This window comes from Salmo salar, chromosome 01 (genome assembly GCF_965601325.2).
Source record: "Salmo salar chromosome 01, fSalSal1, whole genome shotgun sequence".
NCBI classification, from domain to species: domain Eukaryota; kingdom Metazoa; phylum Chordata; class Actinopteri; order Salmoniformes; family Salmonidae; genus Salmo; species Salmo salar.
This window is the reverse complement of record NC_138291.1, coordinates 40,359,138-40,371,166: the sequence shown is the minus strand read 5'-3', so window position 1 is coordinate 40,371,166 and position 12,029 is coordinate 40,359,138. Positions and strand designations below refer to the sequence as shown.

The window sequence follows — 12,029 nt, the reverse complement described above, 5'->3', positions numbered from 1 at the left end:
CACCAACAAGCCAGCAGGGTGCAGATCCACTGAGACGGATCAGTGTGTGTCTGCAGTACAGAAAATTTGCCACCCAGGGTGCCTTCATATATAACCAGGTATTTGTGTATGTATATCCAGAAGTGGATTTTAGTGATTTTGATTGAAAATACTAAATCAGCACGATGGTATTTGATTTATTACGATGCACATGGAATTTCAGAAGGTGAGGAGGGAACGTGTAAAGTGTTATTTTGTAAGGGCTGAATTAAAATCTGTATCGCTGAAGTATCGCGGAAGATCCGCATTAAAACGCAAAGGTCATTTCCAGTTGAGCCGGCATACGCAGGATTTACCGTGAATGCAGTCTCTGTGAACGCGGGAACATTGCCTTTACATTTCAATCGAGCTATAACGCAGATCTTCCTCGATACTTCTGCGATACGGATTGAATCCAGTCCCAAATTGAATGTCCGATTTCTTCATTTCAATGTATATATCCATTTCTAAATTGCAGAAGTTGCATTACTTATTAAGAGAGAGAGTGTGCGTGCGCATGTGTGTGTGTGTGTGTGTGTGTGTGCGTGTGTGTGTGCGTGCGTGTGCGTGTGTGCGTTGCATAATGTGGTGAACATACACACTCCTAACGTGTTTCAAATAAACAGAGTAGAGACAGGCCATGTGGTGTCTGAATATCATGTTTACTGTAACGAACCAATGGCATTGGACTCATCAGGCCTGAGAACGACGGAACGCTGTCCTCACCTCAGTGACATCATAGACAACACAGCCAATCGCAGCCTAAAGAATCAGTTCATGTATTTAAATAAATTGACATCACACACAGCAGAACATCCCTACTCAAAGCCTCCAGCCCTCCCCCTGTATGTCCCGATCTGGACATTAATACATATCAAAAATGACAGATTTTTCCATGTCTTCATCCCAACCCTGTATTATTCTTTAAATACAAACATGAAAAACATTTCTAAAAAGGAAATAGTCAAATGATGGAATGTGAAATCTAAAGAGTGAACAGCAGCAAAGCATTATTTCATAATCAGGACCTTCGGACTAACTCTTGTCTCTCTGGTAGAGGGGCTATCTGCATAGCCTACTAGACCTGAACCTCTGTGAAGGAAAACTAAATGAACACACCCACAGACAGTGTTCCATGAAGATGTCTTTACACAAAGTGAACACAATCAACAGCATAGCTTAGCTCTGCTTGGTGTTCTGTCTACGGTGCCCAGGGGCGGACAAACAGTGCAGCAAACAGGACATAGCTCTTAGCACATATCAAAGCACCAATATTTGAAAGGAAACATAAACATTTCAAAAGATGATAAAGCACAGATATGGGAGCTCTGTGCTGCTAAACAGTTGGAGAACAGTTCTGTACATCTAAGTGAGCAGGTTTAAAATACCCACCCTGGTTCTGACTGATTGAAAGGTGTCCGTATGATGGTGGTCAGGTACGGTAGCTACTAACGGCCTGTAATTATAGCTTATGGTTTGAGGCGAATGTAGCTTGTAGCTTTGATCGTATCCAGCCTCGGCTGCTCTGTGTACAGTACATGGTTCTGCGAGTCGGATGTGCAGGAGTCGAACTATGGTATCCAGATATATAATGTCCCTGCACTTCATTAGAGACTTTCCTCTGTTTTTCTTCTATGTGTGTGTGTGTGTGTGTGTGTGTGTGTGTGTGTGTGTGTGTGTGTGTGTGTGTGTGTGTGTGTGTGTGTGTGTGTGTGTGTGTGTGTGTGTGTGGTGTGTGTGTGTGTGTGTGTGTGTGTGTGTCTTTTTCTACACGCTATATATGTCCCTTCTCTGACTGAAGGGACAGAGCAGGGACATATCAGAAGCATGGCCACATCAGAAGAGTTAGCATTTACAGGAAACAAAAAGAGACAAAAGAGCAAAACATTTGGAATTGTAACAGTTTTGTATTTGTGCTCTATTCTTCTCATGCTGAGAAACCTGTGGGGAGGCAGGTCAGGTGCCTGTACAACTGACACACAGGTCACAAAGGTCAAGGTTCAAAGGGTAGCTAGATGACCGCAAAGAGGGGAGGTCACTGCCAGTGTCAGTTAGAACACAAACTATAATAAAAATGAAATAAAAATGAAAACAAAACATGTCAGGGTAATCATAGAACAATATGTACAACCAATACAATAGTAAACAAAAACATCTACTTGTGTATTTTTGTTGCTAAAAGGATGTCAAACAACCTTTTATTTCCCTTCTGTACAATAAGATTCATTTCAACAATACAAATTCATCAGGGGTTTTTTTGCACTATTTTATCCTGCCAAATGAAAGAAAATATATCGTGGCAGCCTGTGAGTTGTATCTTGAAGTTGCAATGTTGTCCCCCTCCCCCAAATAAGATAATGACATACAGGTACTTAAAGTACCCCTTTTCACAAAGGATGCACATACAAGTTAAAAAATACAAGCTTCTGTAGAAAGACAGCAAGTGCCTACACATGTATTTCAAACCAGCCATGAAGAATATCCATTCCAGAAGAAGATCAATAGATACAGATCAGGAATGTCAGTATTTTCCTGCAAAGCAATAACAATGTTCCATAGTTTCTACGAGGGAAACTTCCAGAACTTCCATCAGCTGGCCCCATCCCCCCCATCCAAGTGTGTTACAGTTCACTTTTTTTTATTCATTTTTTAAAATTATTATTATTACACCCAAGGCAGAATAAAAGTTACTAAAACTTAAGACTTTTACAGTTACAGTGACAAAAACATTTTAAGAGACCCACAATTTAAATTGGACTGCAAAATAAAATAAAAAAAACAACATTTTTTTCTATTTTTGTAAAATGCCCAGGCATTCTCCAATATTACAAATACTGGTATACTTTTACAGTAAACAAGAAAAATGTAATATATATTCATATACAGTATATTTATATATACTAAAACCCCGTCACCAAAAAACAATATACACATCGCCACTATGGCATTCAGAGAAACTGTATAAGCAAACTTGAGAAAAAAAAATACTTTTTTAAAACACACATACACACAATTATTATTTTACCCTTGTACTTGTTTCAATACTGTAAACGTATTTTAAGACAGAGTGCACTAAATTATTTTTTGTTTTGTTTCTGCAGTTCCTGATTTTTTTGTCCAGTCTCTTCCTTGACTATTGTGTGGCATAACAATCCACTCTGGCCATGTTTCTATCTAGGGACGCAGTCTTGTCCTGAAGTGAAGAATTTGATATATATCTATATATAGGTTTGTGCCTTTATATGTACATATGCATACATATATACACACACAGACACATCAATGTTGTGCTGGGTACTCCTAACCTAAATGCAGCTTTGTTTAATTTTTTAAAAGTAATCTCTGATATTCTATTGACATTTCAGAATCAAATTAGAAACTAAGTTGCCGCATAAATTTGATACATTGTTTTCATTATGTTCAATTCCTTTGCTTCACAAAAGTGTTGCATTTGTCTTGAGAGACGGTGAATAGGAAGATCAGTATTCAAGGCACACTCATGTCAAATTGAATGGCAGTACAAAAACTGTCCCAATAAATTAATTTTTCATTTTTATAGTGCCAGCATTGGGAAAGCCACGCCTATAGCAATGCTAGCACTTCAATCTCAACTGATTCCAAACTCTAGAACCCGTTACCCAGGCCGAATAAATCCAGTCAAAGTAATTTCTTGCTCAGAAGCCGTATTTTCAATTTTCTTTTCTTTTTTGTGTGTAAAAAAAAAAAAAAAGACAAATCATAAAGTGCGGGTCAACTGCAAAGAGCTGTTCATGTTTTTCTATTTCTTCTCAATGACATATTTTTACCTCAATTCTAAAAAAAAAAAAAAAAAAAAAATACTTGGATGTCAAAGGTCAACTTGAGGGGGATCGGAACAGGGGGGTAGGACAGGGGTACATTATTCAAAATAACAGGGAGTGGTGATTTGGGCAAAGGTTGGTGCTTGCTGAAGACCGAAAAATCTTTCCTAAAAAGCTCACTCAGCTGTGCATTCTGTGTGTGTCAGAGTTGCTACTTCTCTCAGAATGCGTTCAACTACACATCACAGGGAGCCCTGAATGAGGAAAGAAAGAAAAAATAGTCTTACTGTTTGGGCACACGCTCAACAGACTTCTACAGACACTGTATGTATCTATAACTGTGCAATTTACTGGTCTGCATATCACTAACTAACTGCCACTGGTTCTGTCTCACAGGGGACTTAACAATATTAACCAGAAGAAAAAGTCAACATCATAAACATTTTGACTATGGCACACTATACAATCAGAGTTTTTACTATACAGTATAAATTCATTTTCAAAACGATTGCTAGATATTTCTAGAAAAAAATGCATAGGGCTGTTTTCAAGTGATATCATAAACATTGTCACTGAATGTAATAGTTATTCATAATAATGTTGAAATCAATTGTATGTCATTCTAATCCGCTATGGCTGTGACCACCACTACCCAGCCCCTTCCTAAACTGAACAATGCAGTAGATGACATATGGACTGATTACCAAAATGATTACCAAGAGTAACATTAAATATGAATGGTGATCAAAACAGAAAAAGAGGACATTTAAAAGACAGCTTCCCTAAAGTATGCGTCTATCGTAATGCAGTTTAAAATGGCTGCCAGGTACTGCACCCTGAGTGAGACTGAAGGTGGTAAGACTCTCTGTAATGCTACTCTGGAGTTTGTAACAGTACTTGGAGTTTTAATAGTTAGCTGGCAGAGGAGTGAGAGGGGAGTGTGTATCAGAGACAAGGGACAGGGGATTGGGGGAGGGTGTAATCTGTGGGCATGGGCAATTGTGTTCAACTCATCCACGGAATGATAATGAGGGGGTGAATGGGAAAATAAAGGAGAGGAAAGAGGCCCTATAGCTCACCCTAAGATCTCCCTGCTCTCTCTCGTTATAAAGCTGCGCAGTTTAGGCCGACGGTTTAGCCATCCTACAACTGTGTGATAAAAGATTCAACAAAAATGAAAAGAAAACATCAGTACTTGCATTGTCATAGCAGGTATGTTGTGCTTAGGATGAGTTATGGTGAGTTTAGGACAGGCTTGTTTAGATGTAAACAGTGTGAGAGAACTGTGAGGGGCTTCTTTAGAAACACATGAGCAGTATCTCTGTTTTTCTAGCGTTGTCTGTCCGGGTTGGTACTAGGTACCACTAAGCAGCTGCCTTTGTGATAATCTGTTTCTTTTTCTTCCCTCTTAATAAATGTATTTACTTGGGAGGAGGCAGGGTTTGTGAACCTCGATGTTCTCTTTAGGTTTACTGTCATAATTGACATTCAGTGCTACATATCTAATTAGATTGACATGTTTAAAGTCTGTTCACGCTACAATGCCAAAGGATTGTTGTCCGCGTACGTATATCCTGTCGTGTATGACAAACAAAAAATTGCTTTCTCAGTTATGCTTTCTAAAAATTAAAAGATTTAATTTGGCTTCTCTTCAAGAAATTACATGTGTAGCTTTAAATATACAATTTCCTATGAGTAGCGGCCTAAAGAGTATTCAAATGTTTTTTTTGTCTGCAGAAAAATCTCAGGATATCCTCTGGGTTGAAAAATAATAAAATAAAATCCCAGCAATTAAAATAAAAAGTAAAACCAATTTAAAATGACTAAATAAAAATGTACCTGCACATGCCAAAATATTACAAAATCCAATAAATACAGAAATTATTGCACAGTTAAAGGCTCCACATATGTCATCATTTAATTCAGCCTCTGACCGACCGTTAAAAAGGATCTTTAGCCAAATGAGGCAGTTTAGATCGGCTTCAATTGGTGCTGTTAATATTTGTTTGTTTGTTTAATTGTTTTTCTCGGGTGGCAGTTTCTCAGGCAAAAACATAAAATTAACCCAAAATTCGATATTTAAGAAAAAGAGTATCCAGCTACCCTTTATTGTATTTTTTTAAAATATATAAGTCAATGTGTGGCGAAAGAGGCAAAATAGGAAAATCTGGCTTAGCTTCTCTCGGCTTGCTCAATTTTGACCTCGTTGGTCATCAAATGTTCCCCGTGCCACTTTTTCATGTGTTTCTCGAGAGTGCTGTACACGCTGAAGGGGCATTTGGCAAATGTCACAGCGAGTACACTTCCTTACCCATCTGCCCGTGGGTCTTCATGTGGCGGGTGAGCTTGGAGCTCTGGGCGCAGGCGTAGTTGCACAGCTCGCACTTGTAGGGCCTCTCTCCCGTGTGGCTACGCCGGTGCACTGTCAGGTTGCTGCAGTTCTTGAACACCTTGCCGCAGTACTCGCAGGTGTCGCTCCGTCTGCTCTCCTTGGAGCTGGGCCGGCCAGGTCCCGGGCCCCCCAAGTGAGGAGTGCTGCCCCCGCTGGCTGTGCCGCTGCGCCCCGACAGGCCGCCATCCAGGAGGTCCCCAGGAGGCGTGGAGAAACGCAGGCTGCCGTTCTCAGACGAGTGCTCAGAGGAGGTGCCAAAGGGAGATTGTCTGGAGTGGGTAAAGCCCAGGAAAGGGTCTTTGATGAAATGTCGTGAGGCAGCGTATCCGACCAGCCACTGGGAGTAGACGTTCTCGGAGGGGATGAGGGGCGCCGGGGGCATTTCCAGGTCCTTCTCAATCTTGATCCTCTTGTTGGAGGAGTTGGACAAGCAGGGGCTGGTGATGGGAGTGGGTTTGCGGGGAAACAAGCCTGAGAAAGAGTCGCCGGAGCCACAGTTCCTGCCGTTGACCGTGGGTTTCTGGTGGTCCCTTTCCATCTGGTGGTGATGGTGCTCCCTCTCCATCTCTCCCACCACAGAGTCCTCATCCCCAGTGTCCCGCTGCCCGTCGGACCCCCTCTTCGAGAAGAGCATCCGATTTTTACGATTGTCGACTATCAAGTTATTGTACTGCTGTATAGTGCTCAGGCCCACGCTCTCCACCATCTTGCCCAGAGAGAGGGCATTCTTCTCGTCTGATGGCGGCTTGGAGCCGTTCTCACGATTACGGTAGAACTCCATGTTGTCCATGCTGAAGTTTGACTCCGGCCTGCTCTCGTTCTCCGGCTCCTCTTCCTCCTCCTCCTCTTCCTCCTCTTCACCCTCACCCCTGAAGTCTCCATCTCGGTTCTTCATGCCCTCTCCTGTGACGTCGCTGGTGCCCGGCTCTGGTGAGCTGGTGGTGGAGAGCCCGTCGTCAGACCGTCCTGTCATGGAACCAGACTTATGCATGTGTGTCTTCATGTGTCTCTTCAGCTTGCTGGCCTGGGAGCAGGCATGGTCACACAGCTGACACTTATAGGGCCTTCTCCCCGGTGTGGCTCCGCCGGTGGACCACCAAGTTGCTCTGGAACTTGAAGGTCTTCCCACAGAACTCACATGACTTGCTCTTGGCCTGCGTCTGGGGCGGCGTGGTGCTGTTGGGGGGCATGGGCGGCAGGGGCGGAGTGCTGAGAAAGGGCGACTTTGGGCTGGGCTGGAAGGGGTTGGGGTTGAGCAGGCGGTGCATAGGGTTGGCCCGGCTGGGCGACAGAGGAGGGGTGGGCCACGTTGTTGTTCCCTGCCAGCTGCCGGAGTCGCCTGGAGAAGTCCATGGACTGGGATTCGATGGCCATCGGGCGTTAACCGCATCACCCTCTCGAAGGCACTGGGGTGCTGGGAGATGAGCCCCATTTCTTCGGCACTAAGGCGTTCCAGCCGGTGGGGGGTCCAGGTGGTGGCGGGGTGGGGGGCTGACGAAGGGAGGTCGTGTTGGGGAGGCCTCCGCGGTTCTCCATGAAGCCTGGTGGGGGCTCTCGGAGCATGGGCCCGGTCATCCTCAGCAGGTGGAAGGGGTTGCTCTCTCCCAGGAAATTGGTGAGGGGGGACTGGGGGATGGAGTCCTGGCCCATGGGGGGCCCGGGGATGGTGATGCGGGGGGTGAGCGATGCGCTGGAGGGGTTGGATTCCAGGTAGATGCGGATGCCGTGGGTGTTCTGGGCGTGCTGTAGAAGGAACCAGGCGCTGGGGAAGTGCTGCTTACACGTGGTGCAGATGTAGCTTGAAGGCTCATCCCTTCCTCCTGCAACACAGGAGAAACACACACCAGAAAGGAAAATGATTAAAACATATTTTACAATTAATTAAATGGCAGTGACTTTACATCTATTTGAGGAATTATATTTAGATTTGTGTATAAAGGTATTTGGAAGTCAGTAAAAATCAAATAAGTGCCACATCCTCATGATGACCTGGCAAGTGACACTTTATTTCCTGAAAGTCCAACATCCTGAAAATGTAAATGCTAACATGCAAAACATTTTGGGACTGTATCAACAGCGGACTAATGGACTAATGTTTTTGAGTGGTGTTTTCCTTTAAATGGATTTGTGGTGAGTGTGTTTTGTATTTCAGATGCCGTAGCTCCTTACAATAAGCATCTTTCATATGCATGAGGAGAATAGCATAACAGAGTAAAACAGTTGAAGCACAAGTGGATATCTGATAGCTGTATTCGCAGGACGGAAAGTCACCGCTGAGAAACGTGGCTATCATGTGTTGATTTATACAAAGAGTGGAACTTTGCAGAGAAAGAGCTGTCGGACACACTTTTGTTATCCGCATCATATTTGCCTAATACCTCTAGTAGTGGAAACATCATGTTGTCACATAAATGGGACATACTTATCAGGCTTTTGACAAGTGCATTACCATAGTGACTGTGGATTGGACTGCCGAGGTGGGAACACTGTATCCACCGGTTTTAAAGTGCTCTTTAATCTCTCCTCCTTACAAATCGCTGAATTATTACACCATGCAAGTGCGTGTGTGCACGTTTTTGTCTCTGTGTGTGTGTGTGTGTGTGTGTTGTGTGTGTGTGTGTGTGTGTGTGTGTGTGTGTGTGTGTGTGTGTGTGTGTGTGTGTGTGTGTGTGTGTGTGTGTGTGTGTATCTTTAAAACCCATGAAGTCCTCCAAGCAGAGGGGACTTTAATCGTCACAGAGACAGAGACGCCAAAGTAATATGGCTCTATAGTAAGAAAGTACATTTAAGGAAGTCTTATCACTTTCCAACCAATAACGGCACAGTGCCTCGAGGGAACAAATAAAAAAAGGAAGAAAAGGGAAAGGGGGGGAAATAAAGACTAATATGGTGGTGCATCAAAGACAAATGACTGTTAATAGAGGGAGAATACGGATGGGGAGATTGAAACATAAATGTCCACTGGTCTTGGGGTTGTAATTTTGGTATTTAAGTCATTGGTATTTAACTGGACATCCACAGGGTGCTTTGTGTCATTCTAGGCGTAAATTGAAGAAATCATGGCCGATGATACTTCACCGCTTTTGAGCAAAATCTTGGGTGAAGTTTTCCATGTTTCTATTGTTACAGGTCTTCTTCCTGACAGAGGTCTTCTGACCTCAATGGGAATTTCAGTATAAATAAAGGTTGGATAAAGTAAAAAAAAATCCCAAGAGTGGTATAACTTCTTTCGCGGTGTCTATTGCTCAACATCGCAAAGGGAGAGTCACTCAATTTAATAACTCTCCACACACATTAAGACGAGGGCTCAAATATTGACTCTGTCATCATTGACTTTATAGTATAACTAAGGCCTCCCTGGTTCACTGTCCTGAACATGTGAAAATATGCCCTGGGTCCATTCCACCCACACAAATTCAGGATGGAAATTTAACAATTCAACCAGACATCCATCTATCAAAGCACATATCTTAGGAACTAAACCCAAAAGCTGCTTTGTCCTGATTCCCTTAGTGATTCCTCTAAGATCAATAGAGATTGGAAAGTGTAAACAGAGCTTTGGCTGTGATCAAACCAATACTGCTGTAGTCGAGAGAGTGAGAGTGAGAGAGAGAGAGAGAGAGAGAGAGAGAGAGAGAGAGAGAGAGAGAGAGAGAGAGAGAGAGAGAAAGAGAAGTGGAGTCAGAGAGCGAGAGAAGAGGAGAGAGAGGGAGAAGTGGAGTGAGAGAGAGAGAGAGAGAGAGAGAGAGAGAGAGAGAGAGGAGGAGAAAGAGAGACAGAGAGAGAGAGATGATGGGGGGGTTCTAGGCCTGGTGCTCGGCATAGCTCTGTACCTTTAACCAACATGACAACATGAAGGCCCAGCCTCTGAGTTACACATGCAGTTTGATAATGCAAAGGGGACTCGTTACTGCGGGGACTCGTTACCACAGCGACACAAACAAGCAGAATATCCAGCACATACAGTGGAGACGGATGCTAAACACAGAGCGCCACACTCCTAGGGGATTGGGGTAAAACACACGTATAAAGTGGGAAATGGTAATTGTGCTCTTGGAAATTAGTTTCATTTATTAAATGAAAGCTTGCTGTTTTGACCTAATGCGCCAAATTCAGAATACAGAGGAAAACATATGCTGCTGTAATTGTTTCGGCGTTTGAGTCAGAGGTTTGCGCCTGAGTGTATGTACATTAAGTATGAAATACTCCACACACAAAGGATGGAGAAACATATTTCTCAGATCAAAAACGTCATTTGAGTGGCCAGAGTGCCCCATTGTTCTACAGTGTGGTGTGTCAAATAGGTTCAGCCTGTCATTGGTCCACAGGGTAGAGAGCTGCAGAGATAAGGCCATATAGGGAGAAGGATAATGGACACTGGGACACAATGCAGATGTAACAGAGATGTCCGACCCAGAATACAAAGTCTATTCAGGTCACAGACATGTGACTTTGTCTTATTATTATTTTAATAAAATAATCAAACAAAAAATGTTATAGGGTTGCTTATGGTGAACATTTTATTGCCCTTCTTTTTATTTGCGCATGGATGTAAAATTGCGAATCACGTGCATTTAGAATGTACATCCATTTAGAAATACTCACATGACTATATTTGACTTCAGTGCTGCAGACGAAAGGAAATCTTCAAAAGCGTAAGATACGCAGAACTACCTGTTTCCTACATTATTGTCCAAGAAAAAATATGTGTCTGAAAATGTCTTAAAACGTAGAGCAAGAGGGACCTCAACGTAACCTCAACGTTCACAGTAAAACAATTTTACAAATTGTATTTTTTTTTCCTTTAACACTAAGATTTGCATCCTATCAATTATCGTCATGTGTGCGTCAGCTCCAAGAATGGCTCAATCAATCTGTCTGGACAGAAAACTTTTAAACCTGCCAGGTCTCCTAGCACTTAGAGGAACGCTGCGTTGAAAAGGTCCGCGTGTAAAAAGCGTTTTCCCTGCTATACGTGGAGCTGTGTGGGGTTATGATATGTTAATGGCTGGCTGTCTGGCTGACGTGTGTGTGCGTGCATCCGTGTGTTACTGTATGTGTGTGTGTGTGTGTGTGTGTGTGTGTGTGTGTGTGTGTGTGTGTGTGTGTGTGTGTGTGTGTGTGTGTGTGTGTGTCTGATGTGTGTTAAGGAAGACAAGGAACAGCTGCTCAGGCCCTGTAAACCCTTTCACTTAATTATAGTGGACACAGCATACACTCTATCATGCACGCACGCACGCGCACGCACACGCACATAGACTCCCCTTCAGGCCTCTCAGGTCTCTTGGAGGGCTACACATGAACCTAACCCCCACCCTCTGCCAACACCCAGCCCCGTTTCTCCCTCTCTCCCCTTCCCCATTCTGCCAACATTAAACTACCCCCCCCCCCACACACACACACACACACACACACACACACACACACACACACACACACACACACACACACTCACAAACAATCCGCTGAAGCCCTCTTACACACACAAATACACAAATACATTCTTCCACCCCCGCTCACACAAACTCCTCAACCCCCCCAACACACTTTCCTTACTTCATCTGACAACAACCCCCTCCCATATTTCCTCTCTCCACCCCTCCCTCCCCCTCCATGTTGTTGTATGGTCCTTTTCAAAGCCCTAATGCTCCATAAAGGAAACACAAAACACTGGAAAACAACCAAGGCATCTGTTTTCTACACCTGCCCCTCTTTGACCCTCTCTCCCTCTATCTCTCTCTCTCCCTTCCTCTATCTCTCTCTCCCTCTATCTCTCTTCCTCTCTCTTCCTCTCTCTTCCTCTCTCTCTCTCTCTCTCT

General features: G+C 43.5%; 1 protein-coding gene across 1 annotated transcript in view; it reads right to left on the bottom strand.

Annotated features, from left to right (window-relative positions):
• Nucleotides 1–661: 661 nt before the first annotated feature.
• bcl11ba (BCL11 transcription factor B a) overlaps nucleotides 662–12,029 on the bottom strand; it is a 53,431-nt gene continuing 42,063 nt past the window's right edge. Inside the window, 8 exon segments of the mRNA XM_045717702.2 lie at nucleotides 662–4,072; nucleotides 4,898–4,967; nucleotides 6,130–7,273; nucleotides 7,275–7,514; nucleotides 7,516–7,590; nucleotides 7,592–7,672; nucleotides 7,674–7,715; nucleotides 7,717–8,030. Of these exon segments, the coding sequence (XP_045573658.2) occupies nucleotides 4,054–4,072; nucleotides 4,898–4,967; nucleotides 6,130–7,273; nucleotides 7,275–7,514; nucleotides 7,516–7,590; nucleotides 7,592–7,672; nucleotides 7,674–7,715; nucleotides 7,717–8,030 (1,985 nt within the window). The 3' untranslated portion in view covers nucleotides 662–4,053.